This window comes from Motacilla alba, chromosome 2 (genome assembly GCF_015832195.1).
Source record: "Motacilla alba alba isolate MOTALB_02 chromosome 2, Motacilla_alba_V1.0_pri, whole genome shotgun sequence".
Lineage (NCBI taxonomy): Eukaryota > Metazoa > Chordata > Aves > Passeriformes > Motacillidae > Motacilla > Motacilla alba.
In genome coordinates this window covers 86,565,048-86,584,000 of record NC_052017.1, presented here as the reverse complement: position 1 = coordinate 86,584,000, position 18,953 = coordinate 86,565,048, and the positions used below count along the sequence as shown (strand labels likewise).

Sequence of the window (18,953 nt, the reverse complement as noted above, 5' to 3'; positions counted from 1 at the left end):
GTCTGTGTTTGCATTTACTGGGCTCTCAGGAGTGCTTCATGCTTTCTTCTCTTGAGTCACTCATCTTTGCAAGCCTCATCCCACAGTGTCCAGAGCAGTGCAGAGCCTGCCTCTGCCTTCCTGTCCTCTACACACCACTTGCATGACCCAGGGCACTTGTGCATGCCTCAGAGCCCAGCTCTGAGTGGTGTCAGTGAAGCATGCCTACAACTGAAGATTAGCAAAGCAACAGCTTAAAATACTGCAACAGTGTGAAGGCTGTAAATTCCTACTCGGTGTATTAAATAAATGTGTGAGCTCTATGGAATTCTTTTATTCAGAACTCTGCTATTTTTAAGTGACATTTTGGTATGAAACTTTCCTTTTGCCCAATTTGGACTTTTTCCATGTTCTGTATTTGTGTTTGAGAAGGCAGCCCTGAAGCCTACGTGCCTTTATCTGTGTCTTGTTTCTAGATACTGTAGTTCGACTCCTGCCTGAATTAGGTAAGACCCAAGTTTAGAAGAACACTGGAGTGTTAGTAACATTTAGGTTGCTGTGGTGTATGCTCAGATAGAGCACATCCTAAACAGCAAGACTTTGGACAATGTCCTGAACACAACCAGTGGACAAAAAAATGTTCCTCTCTTTGATTTTAGTGAAAGCCGTGGGAACTTTGAAGCTTGCAGGATGTATCTGTGTGATCGCAAAGGCCCTTTTTTTATAAAGAGCTAGTTATTCGAATTGCTGTTACTACTTAATGAATTGGGATATTCTCCCAGCCAGTGGAACTTAGAAGGATGCCACTGTAATTACTTTTGACTTTCTGAATTTTTTATTTGTCAGGTACCTGTTTGTATTACAGCTCCGGCAAGACATTCTTTCAGGGAAGTAAGTACCTTTTTACACTTGTAGTTGTAATTCAAAGAATTTATAGTAGTTGATCTCCTGGTGCATTTTGTTTTTCTTTAGAATACAGACATATAGGACTTTGTGTGTCTCATGAATATATTACTGACAAATAAAATGGGTAAAGATTTTGATTGGTTGATGAGGTGATGGAAATGTTTAGAGTGAAAACTGACCTGGGTTTTATGACTTGAAAATGTAACATGGGCTTGCCACATTTTTTCAGTATAGTGGGCGAAATAGAGGATGAGAAAGTTGAATTGCAACACTTTTTGTTCCAGTCAACTCTGAAAAAATATTTTGTGTTTTTACAGTCTTACCCTGACCAATATTCATTCACACCTGCACTATTTTTTTTAAAGTAAAGAAACAAAAACCCATATATTCTAAAATACATGTGTTAAAGTAAAAATGGTTCCTTAGTTGATTTAGTGTTTTCCCTGTTGTGCAATCTTGTTTTATGGTGAAGTGTATTATTTTTAATGCCAATCAGAATGTACCAACTTAGGAAACAATCATATACAAGTAACAATTAATTGTAGATGTTTCATAGCATTAGTCGTTCCTGGAAGGTAATATTTCCAATTTTCATATCAGGTTTCTTTTTAGCTTTATTGCAAGAGGAATTCACTGACAAGAGACATCATTTTTATAGTTTCTTTTTTTGTTTTGTTTTTAAGACTGAAATGTCCATACGAAACTGCTGTTGAACTAGCAGCTCTGTGTCTTCAAGGTATGCAATCTTTTGAAAGTGGTTTGTCCTAATTTATTAAAAAACTCAACTACTGGTTTCCTTTCTTTTGTTACTAATGCATTCTTACTGTCATATATAAATGCCATTCTTTTACCCAAGGAGAAGAATTTTAGGGAGATCACTTTCTTGACTTGCCTCCGTTCTTAACTTCTGAACTACATGAGCCAACAGCAGCACACCTGATATGGAGAGGGAGGCTCTAAAGTGTGGCTAGACAAAAGTTTCGTGGAAACCCAGGGCTGATCAGGGAGGAAGGACCCAAAATAGCTCCCTAGTGAGGGGAGAAGCTGTGGTGCATGCACAAGTGTTACCACTTGAGCCTGAAGAGCCAGCTGGCCCTTCACACAGTTTGTGGGAGGTGGATGCCTGTGAATTTGGGCTTCCTGCTGCCTGAACAGTGCCTGTGAAAGGAAGCCTCTACAGTGGGTGACTCAGGACATGGTTACAGGGCAGGAGAGAGGGAGTGGCAGGTACTGGAGAGGAGATATTTACATGGGAGGGTAAGAACTAAGATCACTTCTTAGTGGCAGGAGCAAGAATTTCACCATGTAAAAGAAGTTCCAGTACACTGGATTTCATTACATTATTGTAGGACAATGTGGGTTTTTTGTTGCTGCAAGCATGTTAATTTGTTAATAAACAAATACTTGTTCCATTTCAAGCAATTTGTTTTGCAGATGGGGAGGAAATTTTTGTAAAGAAGCGTAAATCAAGTTCATTTTTTTCTAAAAGAAAGTGCAGTGAACTGGACCATTCTAAGCAAATCAGCAGCAAAAGTATTTGAAATAAAAAATTCTCTTCCTGTTTCACTGGTGGTTGGGCCATGGCACACAGAGAGCTTAGGCAGAGTTGCTTAGTTTAATACAGCAGTGGAAGTAACTCAGTGATTCTAGATGGACTTGACAGGCAAAACTAGGAATTCAGTTCCAAGCAGCAACAGGTTTAAATCTTAAGGCAGTGGATTGATTTACTGCACCAGTTGGCACAACTGTTATTGTCAGGTGTGCAGAGAACTGCTGCTGGCAGACTCCTTTTGTTGTTTTGAGGTGAAGGAAATGTGGAGCCCAAATTTGATTTTTTGCTTACCTTTCTACAGCTAAAAACTCCAGTAGTTTCACATCTGGTCCAAGCAAGGAGGACCAAGCAAACAATGAGAGGTTGATGCCTCAACATTTTGGGTAGCAGCCGACACCTGTGATTACTGTGTAAATGCAATACAAGAGATGCCCATCATGTTTGTGATGTGTCCAGCTATCTACCAAAACTAATACTCTTTGGTGCTGTCTGTGGGAACACACTTTTATACTTTTTTGCTGGCTTTTTTTTTTTTTTCAGTTTGTTTTCCATTATTTCGACATCATTGCAACAAGCTTGTCCAGAATTATTTCATTGTTGCAACTCATTCATTCTCCTTGCTAAAATACATAATAATAAGCATTTTTGGTGTAAAGTTTGCTACATTTTATTGACATTGGAAACATAATTAAGCAGAAAAGTATAAAGAAATTTTGATTATTCCCTCCTCAGTGGGTTACATTTTCTTTGTAAAATGCAGCCTTGCTCCTTAGTGTGCTTTTCCTAGGAGTGAGGAAAAAAAGCTATGAATTGCTATTTAGGCATTGCTAGTCTGAACCCTCTGAAAGAAAAGTCTTTTTACAGATAAGCTTTACATTTCATACGTGTCTCTTTTTTTATCAAAAGAGTATTCTGTTAAAGTAGTTCTTGGTTTCCAATAGCAGTTTCCAAGGTTGGTTGTTTGGTTTTGGTTTTTTTTTGTGAATCATCTTTCAAACATAAATTGTTGATTTGTTGCCAGTCCCATGAAGGAAATTCTGTACCAAGTAAAAGTGGTTTGTAGTATGGGGTAACATATGAAGCCTATAGGGAATATTATACTTCACTTAGGGATTATCTGTGGAAATGCTGTCATCAAACTTGAGTTCTCACTGTTACAGTTAGTTTTTAACTACATCATTAGTGTTGTATGGTCTTAGTGTTTAACCAGATATACTTTTGAAGCTGCTAATTTTATTGAAAAGGAAAACGTTTTCTCACATCTACAGTTTTCAGTTCTAATCATAAGACATCTTCATGGAATACTGAAAACTTTTTTTTCCCTCTAGATAAAAGAATCAGCTGTATATTTAAAAATAAATATATTTTTGGAGTTTTCAAAAACTTTCTAGGAAACATCCTTTTGAAAATGTCCCCCAAGTTATTTTGAAGAACATGGATAATGTATATGGATGTGTTATGTAACACCTGCCCCACCTTCCACCCCCCACCCAAAAAAGGGCCAACAAGGGGCATGCCAAAGCATGTCATGAAGACAAAAATAAAGAGATGGGTTTTCTGCTGTGCCCTTGCATCTGAAAATATTAGTGCTGCTGAGCCTTCCTGTGTGTCTTCTGTCCTACAAGTTCACAATTCTTCTCATCCATACACATCCTCTTTACAGCACAGTCAGCCTTTGTTCCCCACCTTCTCTCACTTAAGCAATATAGAAATCTGCCATGTTTTTCCTAGATAGTTTGCAACACATCAAACTTCAGATCCTTACCTTTTTCTCTCCCCTTGAATTCCTCCTTGCTAATGTGTTTGCTGTGGCTCCCTCTTGTATACTGGAGACTGCCAGTACTTCTTATTTATATCTGTGTTAAATAGGCTTCCAGCTTTGATGAAACAGCCACAGAGCTGAGATATGTGTATGTCCTTTTCTTTAACAGAGATAAGAATACTGTAACTCACTGTAAAAGATTACTGTTGAGAGAAAAAAATGTGTGTGAGACAGTAATTAAAAATGAAGACCAATCAACTCAATCTCTTTAATATCCTCAGGACTGCTAAATGTTTCAGCAAAGCTCAAGTTCTCAAAACCACCTAGTAGGTGTTATCAGCCAACAGATTGGATTTTGAATGTAACTTCCTATCTACTGATGGATCCTGTTAAGTATTTTTGAAGTCTGGCTGTGTCTGAAATTTTTGCAACTGTTAAGTGTAAAAGGGCCCTGAAGGAATAAAACTGTTTTCTTCAAGGGATTTAGTTTCCCTCTATGCTTTCTCATTTTTATTTTTATTTTGGCAGTAGTAGTAAGAGTAGTAAGCAGTTAAGAAATGCTGACTGACAAAGGCCTGGTTGGGAATCACATCCTATGTCAGGTGACACATGGTATTGCTGAAGAGTGTGTTTTCCACTGATGCTTGCCACACAGTCCTGAGGCAGCGACGCTGCAGCCTCTGAGTACAGCTGAGAGGCTCCAGGAGCAAAGCTGTCACAGACATAAGGCAGTTAAGGGTGTCAGTCACTGAAATGCTCAGCACTTGCATCTCCTGCTGAGCTCAGTGGAGATGGAAAGTATTTTGCTCCTAGAAAAGAAAATACCAGAGCCTAAGCATATAAGTAGAAACCGTTAATTATATCAATGTTTCAGCATTTTTTTCCTTAAAATTATTGATCTGAATATTACACCACCACTGTGATTTAAAAAACCACACATCTTTATCATGATTTAATGAGACTAGGTATTCTCTTCATGTTTTGCCATGAACAGAAACACAACTCCTGAATTTGCTCTAAACTGGGACAAATAACAAAGCATGCGCTAGAATGGGAAGTGTTAGGGAGTGAAAAGTACACAATGAGAGGAAGTTTCAAAGTGGCCTCTTCTAAAACAGAAGATGAATTGATGATTGTTTTTAATAGAAACTTTATTTCCTATAAGTGCCTTAAAATCCAGAGAAGCAGCTTTAGTTGAGCTGGTTTAGTCATAACATTCCTGAATGTCAGAATTCTGTACCACAACCTTACTCTGCTCCTGCAAATGCATTTATCTGATTTCTGCTGTGAAATCTGGTTTGAATTTACTGGGGCCAGGCGTTGGGGAATGGGATTTTAAAGCATTCTGCAACATGCTTAGGAACTTGTAAACTATCCTTGTCTTTGTAGGGATAATGGAATTGAATATTTCTGGTCATCCCAAGATCTTTGTATTTTTAATTTCTCAATTGATTGATTTCAGCTGAGTTGGGAGAGTGTGAGCACCCTGAGCACACACCAGAGCTCGTGTCTGAATTCAGGTTTGCACCAAACCAGACTGAAGCAATGGAATTTGACATTTTTCAGAAATGGAAAGAGTGCAGGTAGAGTACCTGTGTTGGGAGTGGGGTCTCTAGCAACAGGTTTTCTTCTCTTCCAAAGTCAAATCTTTTTAACAGGCATGAAATGGGGTTATGTTTGTCAGTGGAGAAGTATTGTAAAAAGGCTCTGAGCTCTCTCCTTCCCTAGAAATGGCAGGCAGTAATTTAGGGAAGGTTGGCAGGGTGAGTTTTATTTTTTTAATGGTTTTTCTTTAGATTATTTTGTAATAATTTAAGGAGACAAGTCTTTTTCCTGTATGTATTGGAAATAAATGTCTTCCTCTCTCTTTCTCCCCTTCTTTAATTCAAGCATGAATTTTGTGTTCAGGGTGGCAGGAAACTCATTTTCCTGTCTTTTGTTAATAAATATGATACATTTCAGTGATGCTTTGTTACCTGAACTTTCATCCTTATTGGCAATTTTAGACCTTTTTGCATTTTCAGTCCTCTGTTTTATTTTTATTTGGAGGGAAGAGGGTAAAAACATAAGCTAAAATTTAGTGTCATTAAGATTGAGAACACAAAGAAAAGGGATAGGGGAATGAATCTGAAAGCATTTAAAGTGGATAAAATTTTTTTACCATGGAGTATGAATTTTATGTTCATAGGGGAAAGAGCCCGGCGCAGGCTGAATTGTGCTACTTGAACAAAGCTAAATGGCTAGAAATGTATGGTGTAGATATGCATGTAGTTAAGGTAAGATCCATGTGATGTCTTATTTTATCAGTGTGAGTCCCTGCCCTGGTGTGGGTCAGTCCCTGAGAGTGTCCTTGTTATGGTCTGGGCTGTCCCATGGGCCATGGTCCCTCAGAAGTCATTCCCACCTGCAGCACCCCTCCCAAGGGTGCTTCTCTGTGCTCCCACAGCATCTCTTTCCTATGCCTTTTCCTGTGTCCCTCAGTTTCTTCCTGTTGTGTCTCCTTCCCCTGGCAGGAACTGCCTGCTCTTAAACAGGTGAGGTGAGGTGTGGGCTGCCCTGGATACAGAGTTGGTCTGGGTCCATCTCCATGGATCTCAGAGCCACTTTGAGCAGCACATGGCCTCCTCCCACAAAGGGCACCCAGCAGCCTCCTGTTGCCAAATTATGCCACTTTGCACCCAATACAGCTGCATATTATTCTGCTCTGTAACGTTAAAAAAATATGGCAACTTTATTGTTTAGTTTAAGACCCATGGATTTTGCAATACTACTGTATTAAAATTTACACTGCTCTTGGCAGATTGATTATTTATTCTGTACTTGCTTGCAGGGCAGAGATGGTTGTGAATATGCTCTTGGACTGACACCAACAGGCATATTGATCTTTGAAGGAGCCAACAAAATAGGCTTATTCTTTTGGTAATCTGCTTTTGTGTTACTTCAGCCTTTTAACAAAAAGGAATATCTTTCTCCTTTGCATAATGGGATCTTGACTGTATTTTGTAATTTATAATTGAATCTACAAAGTTTAAAATCTGAAGGTGGATTGGCCTGGTTAGAAGTACAACTCTCAAATGTGAAATAGTTGTAGAAATAAAATTATTTTAATATTATTTTAATTCTGATCTTTTTGATTCTTGTGTTTAGGCCTAAAATCACAAAAATGGACTTTAAAAAGAGCAAACTAACACTCGTGGTTGTAGAAGATGATGAACAGGTAACTTCTTTCCCTTACTTGAGCCTGATCCAACAAAGTGTGGTGTGTGCTCAGGCTGGTAAGAACACAAGGGAGGCTCAGCACACTGTTGGCCCAGGCTGTGTTTCTCCTACCAAGGACAATAACTAATATCATGCATGCCAACTTGCAAAGCTTTTGTTTCTGCATTTAGGGCAGAGAGCAAGAGCACACATTTGTTTTCCGGTTAGACAGTGCCAAAACGTGCAAACATTTGTGGAAGTGTGCAGTGGAGCACCACGCTTTCTTCAGATTGCGAGCCCCAGCAAATAGTAAATCTAGTAGATCCGACTTCATAAGGCTGGGATCACGCTTCAGATTCAGGTATTTAGTGAAGTAACAGCAATATATTTATCTTTATACAAAGGAGCAGGTACAGCTTCCAGCAGAAGGCAGCAGTTTACTTTGTTTGTTTCTGTGTTTTAAGTGGGAGGACAGAATATCAAGCAACACACGGGACGAGATTACGCAGAACGAGTACATTTGAAAGAAGGCCCAGCAAGAGATATCCCTCTCGGAGGCATTCCACTTATAAGGGTAAGTGTTTTTAGATATCTGTACACTGAACTGATCATGCAGGTGTCCATTAAATCCTAAATCATGACATCTGTACCACATTATAAAAAGAAGAGTATGTCAGATCACCTAAAAAATCAGAACATGCATGGAGGTATTTTTTGACAGAGTTTGTTGTTTCTCTCTTCTGTTTTTAATCTCTATCTACAATTAATTCTTCCACTCCCATCTATGGAGGAGGTACCTGTGGTTTCTTTTGTTGCTCTATTGAGAAGGAAAGAAAAGTTGCAGAAAACCCACTCTGAGGCAAAGCGTGTAATGTTTTTTTGAAGAATTGCTTGTGTCATGTGGGGTGGAGCAGTGTCCAGAAGCCTCACTGACTTGCTTATTTAGCCAGACAATTTTAGGGTTATTGGGTAGTCTCATTATACAATTGTTGTGGCTTTTCTGACTGTAATAACATGTTATTCACCTGTCCAGACTCTCACCTTAACTAGCTTGACCTGGGAATTGAGATGTGCTGAATATAAATGGAGTGACAAGGAATTCATTTTCCTTGTGGTTTTGTAATTTGTCCTTAAAAACTTGAGCTTTTTGTTCCATGTAGAAAAAGCTTGAGCTTTTTGTTCCTCCTAGGAAGGAGCACTGCAGGATGACTCTCTCCAAATTCTGTATTACTTGAGCCTGCAGGTGTAGTTGCTGTATGGAGCAAGGCTGCTGTACACAGTAGGGTGAGATGACATTCCCTTAGAATGTCTTTGCACTCGTTTGCATTCCCAGAATATAAACCACAGTTCCATGAGCAGCCCCTGTGGTATTATGGGGACATTTTTGTCTCATTTACAGTGGGGGGAGAAAGGGTGACAAGCATGCATGCTTTCTAGAGGCTGTAACTCTTTTGCCCTGCTTCCTTCCTTAGTACATGGAAGGAGTTTGTTTAACTGAAATGCAAATTTAATAAATCTGTGAGATGCTGTTATGTGAGACATGAGAGTCAACTATATAGTTTGGGTTATTTTATAAGTGGAAGAATGAGTTCTTTCAATTTCATTCTTGCCATAACAGGATCTGACAGACCTGCAGGTTTTGCCTTGAGTCTCAGTGCTTCTGTACTTATGTCTGTGAGAGAGAGGCAGAAGAGAGAAAGTGTGGCTTATGCTTAATTAGGTTCTCTGTCCATTGCTGCCAGTCTGAACTTCTTTCACACCCAAGTGATCACCTTCTAGAGAGCTCAATAGCATGTTTGTTAAGTTAATGCAAAAACTCCCTGTAGGTTGTTGTCTTTCATGCATCTTTTGGCCATAAAGCCCTGTACCTAAATGCAGCCCACAAGGGTTGGATTTTCTCCTAGCTCTGTTCCTTTTGAGACTTCTGTAGTGTGTCATTAACTTCCTGCATTTAGGCAGTCAGTTGGATTTTCACTTTTTCTCTGAGAAGTTTTTCAGTTCTCTTGAAACACACGCAGTCATGAAAAAGAGATGATACACCCCAGTTACTCAGCTGCCACCTTCACCATTCTTTTCAGCCTGTCCAAAGCAGAGGCCAAGATCTTGTTCCTCAGGATTACTCAGTGCCTCCCAGGATTCCCAACTGATGGGCTATTTTGGCTACCATTGTTCCCTGCAGTAAGACACAGGCCATTACCAGCTTTGTGAATCCTCTGGTTTCTGTAAGATAGTGACAATTTCTGCAAGGGGTAGTTTCTGATTTCCAATGGACTTGATAGTATTGGCATGGTACTACAGTAAGATGAAGAAAAAAGTGTTCTGGTTGTGCAGAACATACTCTGCCGAAAGTCCTGTTGTGGCATTTGGGAAGAATATGCTTGTCTGCTGTCATCTCTAAAGGGCTTTCACTCTTGCAGGACCAGAGGGAGATTTGTGTCTGCCACGTACTTTATGACATTGCACAGGATTACTAGAAAGCACAGGGCTGCACTTGAAATTCAGACACTTCTGTGCAAATATGTCTGTATAAGGATTCACTTTAGCCAACAAGAGCTGCAAAATAGCTGATATTTCACTTGTCTTAAGATTTTGTGTTTGTTTCTTTTTAAGCAAACAATCCTGTGAAAGCAGCCCAACTGTGGTAAGTGACTGCCCAACTTTTTTCTACCTCTCAGTTGCTGTTCTCAGGCTAAAAGGATTCTGAAAACAATATCTGCTTTAGGATTTGTAGAAACAGATTCTCTGGTGTGGGATGAATTGCTTTGGCATGTCTCATTATGCATCACCAGATTCTTCTTAGGGCTTGCCTGCTTCCATTGTTTAATCTATTTCTTTTATTATTTTTATATATGAAATCAGACTAAAGTAAAACATACTTCCTTTTTGCTCACTGCTCTTATGCTAGCTTATCAAGCATAATTTGTTCATGTTTTGGAAATCTAAAGCAAAGAAAAAAATTTTACACCCCTCTTTCACATGTTAACTGTTGTGGTGTATATCTTGAATAAAATAATGATGTCCTTAAGAATATGAATTTTACTTCCCTGTAGTACTTCCCTGAACTAAAAAACACTGTGATGTTGATTGATTACATTGATTACATAAAAGCAAATTTTTTTCTCTCTTAGTGCTAAAAATACTCCGGATGTCCATAACTTCCAGGTAAGAGCATACCAGTTACAGAGGAAAATGTAGTTATTTCCATATTTTATGGTAAATATTTTTGCTTTTTATAGTTTGTACAGCTGTTTTGTTCTCCTTTCCTTACTCTGGAGTGAGATTTTCTGATGTGTCAGAAATAAACAGCACCATATTGGGGTTAAGGAGTTTTCTCTTTTTTCCCCCTGTGTTCTTGGATGCTCTGCAAACTGAGTACACTCCATTTGCCAGCTTCTTTCCCTTCCTTTTCTTTCTGTACGAGTTAAAGCCTTTGGGACTGTGAATGTGATGGGCCCCGGGAGACTGCTCTGTGAGCAAGCTTTTGTCTAGAGCAGCCTCTCACAGTAGGTGATCGTGACAATTTCAAAGTTGCAATTACCTCCCTCATCACAACACTTACAGAGTTCCCTGCTGGTCAAATGCTTGTTGGGTTTTTTTTTTATACACTCTAGGGAAAACATTACCTGGTTTTCATCTGTGCTGCTGGCAGTCAGTAGGTACTGAGAAAAAGCAAGCTTCCAAACTCTGTACGTGCATGAGAACTTAGTCTTAACACTTTTTATTAAAACTCTCACCATTGATTTTGTTTTACTGTTTCTCTTCAAGATCTTGTGAATATGAGAAGGAAGTCCTGTCACCAAAGACAGGAGACCTCCTGAAGCCTGCTCTTTATAACCTTTCTTCCTCTCCACCTTTGATCAAAGTTGACATTTTTTGATGTGCTTTTTACAAGAAGCACTAGATGTGCCAGGTTGTCTGTCAAACAGGAGAGCAACTTTCTTTGCATTGTCCCATGAGCATGTCCTAATGAGCAGGCTCAGCACCAAGAGGCTTCAGAAATGTGCTCAATGACATGGGAGAAGGTCAGAAGCATTAGGGTTTCTAGGGTTCACCAGGAAAATAAAAATGAAAAGTAAATATGGAGCTTTAATATGATTTCATTAACCAGGTTCAATGTTTCCATTTGCAGCCCCAGTATCATCCTAATATACATCCTGCTCAGCCACACTGGCATCCACACACACCTGTGAATGTAAGGTAAGCAATCTTCCCTTTGTGAAGAAAAGATGATTATTTCTTTATGTTACTCTGTATGAAGCTTTGGTGGCCCTGTTGGGCAGTTTTCTGCACATGAAAAGCAAACAAAAGTTAGAAGTATGGGATATAGAAACAGTATTAAATAACTTCTAAGTTTTGCTTTGGAATATGGTTTTTTTTTTCCTAGTTGATTTCTAATTCAAAATTCAAAATAGAATGTTAGTGATCTCCTGTAGGGGGTATGTTGGATAGGGAGCTGCACTGTAGCTTAATTGCAAATCAATCAGTATTTGTTTGTATTTAATTTCCTAAGAGGAGAAACTCATTTTAGTGTAAAGTTAAGTTATTAATAATTATCTTCTTGCAGTGGAGCACTGTTTTCATCTTTTGCAGAAATGTATATGAAAAATTACAAGTACATGGAACAATTTATCAAGAACATTACAGATAATGAGTAAAATTATAGCACTGAGTTTTTGAGAACAATTTCACAAAAACATTCCTGCATGTGCTGTTGTGCTATCTTCTCGCATACTTTTTTGTTTGTAGCTAGTGATGAGAGACATTGAATGAAAACAGATTTTGGAAGAAATTCAGTCCAATTAAAACCCACTTGGTGGAATGCACGGTGAAGGCATGCACCTGCTGGTGGATATGTGTCTACACGTGTACACATGATAAAAACCAGCCAGCTTTTTATCCTAATAAAAAGTAACCTTTTTAGATGACTCAGTTTTTTAGACAAATAATTACTGTCTTCAGTGAAAAATACCAATACCCTAATCTTTGTTTCTCCTTATCTAACATTTATATTCTTACATCACAATAGGTAGACTTGGGTTTTAGTGTGGGCAGGCTCTGGGGATGCAGCTGAGTTTAAAATGGATGAAAAGACAATTTGGTGTGAGTTTGAGTCTGAGAATGCAGGAAAAGGGCATGTACATTATTAGAAATACTAAGCAGAGAAGCAGACCAGCATTGTCATCTCAAAATTCCTAGTGCACAGCAGTAAAGCAGATATTAAATTTGTGTTAGTAACAGGAGACTTGAAGTTGTGTAATGAACTTTGCCTCTATTTCAGGCTCAGGAGTCTTCCTGGTTTTAGGGTTTCTTTATCCAGTTTATTATGAGCTCTTTAAAATGTACCATTTCACATTATGAAAGAGTGGCTGCCAAGAAAGCCTAATGATTTTATAAATCATTTGAGGTTTTGCTGAAATTTTTCTAAAGATTTCATCACTTACGATACCAGTCCGTGACATTTTAAAGCCAAATAGTTCACCCTGGAGCAGAGTGATATTGAAATAAGCACAATAATGTATTGTAGTGTGTGTAGACAACCTCCCCCTTCAGCCCCTCCACTGCCTGGGCAAAGACTAAGGTCAGTGAAATATGAACAATGGCTTTTTTTATAGCAAGGCTTACAAGGCTGAAAAAAAAGCAACCCATACTTAAAAGCTCAGTCATAGAAGCTTGGTAGAAATTGTGCTCAGAATTTTTGTCCCGTTCAGGCAGAAGCATTTAAATGTGTAGTTAAAGTGGAAGTTTCAAGTTATTCTAACTTGGAGTCGAAGTGAAATAATTGGATATTTAAGATCTTGGACAGCTTGATTTGAAAAAGCTTATTCCATTCGAATGCGAACTTGAGATCACAACTACAGATGCATAAAATTCTTTCTGCTGTGCATGAGAGTCTGGAATAGGCATGGGTTGAAATGAAATGACCTGTGTAATATGTGTTATATATGGAGCTTTTGTTGAATAATTTGTGAAATAGTATGTGGAATTGTGTCTCCGTTTTCTTAGTAAAATTCTTTTAGTGAAATTGTTTGCAGTTAGCTTAATATTTAACCTTCTGAAAAAAATTCCAATTAACAGCTGTCATTATATAACTTTAGAATATATATTAAAAAAAAAAAGGGTAAAATCTAAACCTTGCCTGTGTTTCTGCTACTATAAAAAAACTTACCAGAATTATAGAATGTCTTGGGTTGGAAGAGACCTTAAAGATCATCTGGTTCCAACCCCCTGCCATGGCCAGGGACACCTTCCACTAGACCAGGTGGCCCAAAGCCCCATCCAACCTGGCTTTGAACACTTCCAGGAATGGAGCATCCACAGCTTCTCTGTGCAACCTGTTTCAGTGCCTCACCACCCTCACAGAAAAGAATTTCTTCTGTATATATAATAATTGCAGCTTCAATTTGGTAATAAGGTAATGTTAAATGTTGTGGTTTCCTACATAGTGTTCAAAATCGTTGTTTTATTTATTCCCCACTCCGCTGCAATGATTCAGGGGACACTGTAGGAATGGGTGAAGTTAGTATCTAAGCAGCAATAAGTAATGAACAACTAAGGATAAAAGATATTTTCCTTGTACTACTTTTGCAAGTCTCAGAGAATTACCTGTACTAACTGTAGACTGGGGGTGTTCTTAAGAAAATGCAACTCTGTAAATTACAGGCTGCTTTAGTGTTAAATAACTGCATCAGTGCCAAAGGAATGGCAACAACTACAGAGCTATTTTCATTCATAATAGGATTGCCTTTCTTAACCCTTTGCACTTTAAGGATGTACTGTCATGAGCTCAGTGTTTTGCATGAAATGTTTTATTTTACTTGTTTGTTGTACAAATTTAGTTTTCCTGTAGCCTCTTCCTCCTTCCCCACCCCTCTCTTTGGAATTCCGGAGCATTGATGCACTATGCTTGTCTGTAACATTGCAAACAGAGAGCGTTTTTAATGATTGAGCTCTGGTTGAAAGCCTTTTGAAACCAGCTAGAAGATTCCCGATTGCTTCAGCAGCTTCAGCATCAGACCTGTTGGTCTGTCCCCGTTTCCTTCCCATGCTGTAGCTCCATGTGCATGCTTAGCACTTGCAGGATGAGCTCGTGTTACTGTGTAGCACTCCTAAGTTGACTTCCATTCCTCACTAACCAATAACTGTGCAAATGGTACAGGCCACCCTATCATGATGACAGGCCCTATTGGAAACCCCCCACAAGTGGAGAGGACAGCAGTTTACGGTATATCCAGGAACAGAACCAGAAGAATTTAGGAGGAGTCCAAAGCATGGTGTACCAAGATAAACTCATGACGACTCTCTGAAAAAGAGCCATCTTCATTTCACCTGCCATCTTAGACATCATTGCATTCCATGGTCCTTGTCTGTCTGCAGTATGTTCAAAGTGTATTGTGCATAAAGTGTGTGTCTTTGTATGTACATCCATCCTTGTTTAGTGTTCGTGGACATTCTTGGGAAAAGTGTTTTCCATATCTTTGTTAAAAAAAAAAAATCTTGAAAAACCTTTTTTGAATTCTGGTAAGAATTTTCAGTGCCCCGAGACCAGAAATATTTCTGAGGGTTTTCATTCTACCCTAGTTTCAAATCTGTGACCTCTGCCTGCTGTTGAAGATCGGACATTTGTGCCTTAGTTATTTTTATTACCTTGTGTCTTTTGAGTCAAATTAATAGATTGAGAACCTTGTTTTTTAGCGGCATGCAAATAGGAGATTGGAGGGAGGAAAAGAATTCATACTGACAATCAAATTGGCTTGTGGGCCACCAACAAAGGGAGTCTACTGAAGCAGTCATAGGTTTGGATGTCATTTGTTTCTAGTTTTTGTGTTCTACAGAAGAAAATAGAGGTGCTTACCTAACTTTGGAAACAAGTATAGGGAAAGAACACTGTAATAAATTTCACAGAGTATGTATATCTTTTTTTTTTTTTTTTTTTACTTCTTATATTGATAGCATTCCCCAAAACCATACCTGCTGCTATTAAGGCAAGAATGTTAAAAATTAGTCCTTGCTAAAAGGGTGCTGCTGTCATCTTATTTTTAATGTGATTATGGAAGTGAACTTTGTAATTACATGCAACTACCTGCTGATAACTTTCCTCTGAGTGGGTTCAAAAACACAACATATAATCAGTACATTGAAAAATGAGGACATTCCAGTGGAATAGCTCTATTTTTATTAAAGTTAGACATGTGTGAAGTTGAATGTATATTTTGCAGACCTAGGACGTTGAATTGGACTGGCTGGTATTTTGATCACTTGCAGACTTTTTTGTTATCTTTAAACCAAAAATCACAGTGCCATCTTCACGCGTGCATTTGTTTTAGTTAGGCCTTACATCTGTGGGCTCTCTGAAGTTGTTGGAATGAATGAATCTTCATTTGGGATGTTTTCAAAATGAAGTAGTTTTTAACTTGATTTTGATAAATACACATTTATAAATGGCTATAACAAATTTTTTCAGAGGAAATTTGATAGTTTATAACTTTTTGTGAAATACATTTGTTTACAAATGCTATCTTTTATTATTTGTTTTGATCTTTCCTGTATGTGCTAAGTACAAATAAAAAATGTCAATCTTGTTGATCTGGTTATGATGCATTATTTATTTTTAAAAGATTTTGGTGGAGGATGGGTTAGATATGCTTGTACCTGATTTCCCCTGTAGTTACTGATGCTGTGGTAGATCAAGGTTTCCAGTACAATCTGTAGAGAGAGCAAGACAATAAAGCAATTGTGCACTGAGATGTGAAAATGCCAGAGTAAGCCTAAGGTGTGTAACCACAGAGGCTGACTTCAGTTTCCCCACACTGGTCTTCCTCTAGTTCAGCAGCATTTTATTTAAGAAAGGAAGAAAGAGAAACTTTGTTGGAGCCACTGGAAAAAAAGTCTAGTTTAGCTGCTGCTCTGAAAGCACTCTGTAGGAGGGTTTTTTGAATACTCACATTAAAGTGTGGGGCAATGCTGCTTTATTCTTTACATACCTACATTCATAATACAGAATCATTCTTGTCATATAACCTGTCAGCTTCCATGTGCTTTGTTGCCAGTGTTCCACCTCATCCTGTGTTGCTATGTGTGGTTTGGTTTGTTGCTGAAGGTGCACTGAGCGAGGGATCCATTCCCTGACAGGCTGCAAGAAAAGACAGCTCAAGGCCCAGCTGGTCCTGTAAGTGTTAAAAAGCCTCAGGCACATTGGTGAAGAACAACCTGTGGGCCTTGTGTGCTCTGCAGTTTGTGTGTGTGCCTCGAGGGAAGCACTTGTCATTCTGCTCCTCTGGAAAAGGAGCCCACACATCCTGCACTCCCTTTTCACTTGTTCATCCCTCATCCTCCCTGCTGCCTGCAGAAACCTGAGCCAGCCAAGTCACGGAGCGATCAGCTAGGTAAGAAGAGATCAGTGTCTCTGTCCTTTCTTCCTCTAGACATAGCTGGCTTCCTGTAGCAAATGGGCTAGGATGCAGTTGGGAAGAGGGAGCCTATCTGCCTGATTCCTCTCTGACCCCAGAACTGCTCTCACCTGTGCAGCTTACACCACCCAAACAAAGGTGGATATGGGTGGTATCTGTCTGAACGGGGTAGTATAAAAGAGTTGCTTATTTAAATATTAAAAAACACATTGGTGTTTTTTCCCTAAAATTAGCACAGTCATAACTCACAACAGTTTGTTTTTAACAAATCACAGAGGTCTTGTGATTCTAAGATTTACAATTTTTTGTTTGAAGCAACATGAAATACTGCAGCTGAAATCAGATTACATGTAGAGTGGGGGGAGAGAGAAGAAAAGTGGAAAATGTTTGGTTAAGTCTGTTGTTAAATGCAGCAGCAATTTTTATTTAAAATATTGGGAAAGTTCTGTCCAAAAAAATCAATACTACATCTTAATTTTGTGCTGCTTCAGGAATCCTCTGGTAGTTTATAGGCACAAACTCAATATAGGAACTTGGTGGCCCTGGTATGTGAATGTTTATACACTGAATGACTGAATGACTTTACCTAGGAGTTCCTCATGAGGAAATGCTGCACAGTTTTTACCACAAAGCATGTTATGCAGTCATTCTAAGTGAACACATTTTAAATGTGTTCTAAATATACACAGGGAAGTTTGTTGTTTTTTTTAAAAAAACTTTGAAGATTGCTAAAAGGAGGTAACACCTTCTTTATCCAAATGAAATGTGTTCTCAGGGGTGCCCACTGAACTGCATATGCAAACTTTCTCCACCCTCTTCTGAAATGCGTTTGTTGTCTGAAACCTTCTTTTTACAAATCCAGCATACACTTAGAAACTTCTGTAATTTGATTACAGGTGATAAACACTATCATTGGATCAACTTGGGGGGGATGGAGGGGAAGTCTGAGTATAGCAATAGGTCTTGTAGAAATTACACTGATCTGAAGTCCAACATGGAATCGCTTCTTCTGTGTGCTGGAGAATTAATTGATACAACCTGGCTGAGGGTATCTTTTGATCATCTCTCAGCACACCTTCTTCCTGTGCTTAATAAAGCTGGAAAGCAGGTCTTCTCTAGCAAGGCTCAGGCCTGGCTCTACACTCTGTGTATTTGGATTTGCAGAGGGATTATCTTGGCCTTGTAATAACCATAGTCTCATGTCTTGTCCCCCAGGAACTGCTGGGGGAATTGAAAAGCTATAGTGACTTTGTGACACCACATCTGTAACACAAGCTGAAATATATCGCTTTCCAGCCCCAGCCAGGCCCTGGCATGCAAACTAATGACTAATATTGAATACTGAAATATGATACCTGAAATACAATACTGAAACTGTTGTCTCATAGAATATATTGTTTTAGTGTGGGCTTTTTCATCAAACTTCCATTTTCAGCTATTTTTCTCTAGTTGATGTGAGTCACAGGCAAAGTGAACAAAGGGATCAGATTTTATAATGCATTTTTAAAGCTGGCAGTCAAGGGTTTGCATACTTAAAGAAAAGAATTAAGTCCTTCTGGACCCTGTTATCTTTGAACCCATGTGCAAACTGACCAAGAGGAGGATTGTTTTCTCACATTGTGGATGGCAACAAGGCATATATTATGGCCTGGTGATGTAAAATGTGATTTTTCTATTCCTCTGAATGAGCACTGCAGAAGATGTCTTTTCAGCTTGCAAGAGAAAGAGTGTCAGAGCTTCCAAGTAATTTTGAAAATGGAACTTCAGGTGCAGGCAAGGAATGAGCTGAGGAACATCAAAGGCAGCAGGGGAAAAATGAAACTGAGTATATCACCTGCTTCTCAGGCATCAAAGTTGGCGAGATGGGGCTCTCTCAGAGAGGAGACATTTCAGCACTGCAATCATCTCTTTTCAGAGGAGAAATCTTTTGTTTGTGTATCAAGCAGGCAGGTTTCTACCTACCTCAAAGGAGAGAAGTTTTGATGCACATCCATCTAACCTGACACTCCAGTTCTCTGGTAAGAATGTTGGAAATGAGAGGTTTTCCTAGTACTCTGCAACAGAGAACCAAGCAAAACAGACTTGTAGAGCAAATGCTGTCATTGCAGCATTGCAAATGGCAGCTGAAGAGACTGCTGGTGCCAGAGCT

General features: G+C 38.9%; 1 protein-coding gene across 4 annotated transcripts in view; it reads left to right on the top strand.

Annotated features, from left to right (window-relative positions):
- The window catches only part of EPB41L4B (erythrocyte membrane protein band 4.1 like 4B), a 168,554-nt gene that overhangs the window by 66,622 nt on the left and 82,979 nt on the right, over positions 1 to 18,953 (top strand). For 3 of the 4 annotated variants that reach the window (XM_038163979.1, XM_038163991.1, XM_038163969.1), the window contains exons 5-15: positions 826 to 870; positions 1,569 to 1,621; positions 5,662 to 5,782; positions 6,388 to 6,475; positions 7,030 to 7,118; positions 7,347 to 7,416; positions 7,589 to 7,758; positions 7,862 to 7,971; positions 10,008 to 10,038; positions 10,526 to 10,559; positions 11,527 to 11,594. In XM_038163979.1, coding sequence (XP_038019907.1) covers positions 826 to 870; positions 1,569 to 1,621; positions 5,662 to 5,782; positions 6,388 to 6,475; positions 7,030 to 7,118; positions 7,347 to 7,416; positions 7,589 to 7,758; positions 7,862 to 7,971; positions 10,008 to 10,038; positions 10,526 to 10,559; positions 11,527 to 11,594 — 879 coding nt within the window. Of the gene's footprint in view, positions 1 to 825; positions 871 to 1,568; positions 1,622 to 5,661; positions 5,783 to 6,387; positions 6,476 to 7,029; positions 7,119 to 7,346; positions 7,417 to 7,588; positions 7,759 to 7,861; positions 7,972 to 10,007; positions 10,039 to 10,525; positions 10,560 to 11,526; positions 11,595 to 14,553; positions 15,347 to 18,953 lie in introns of those variants that run through there. The other variant, XM_038164001.1, reaches the window with a different exon arrangement.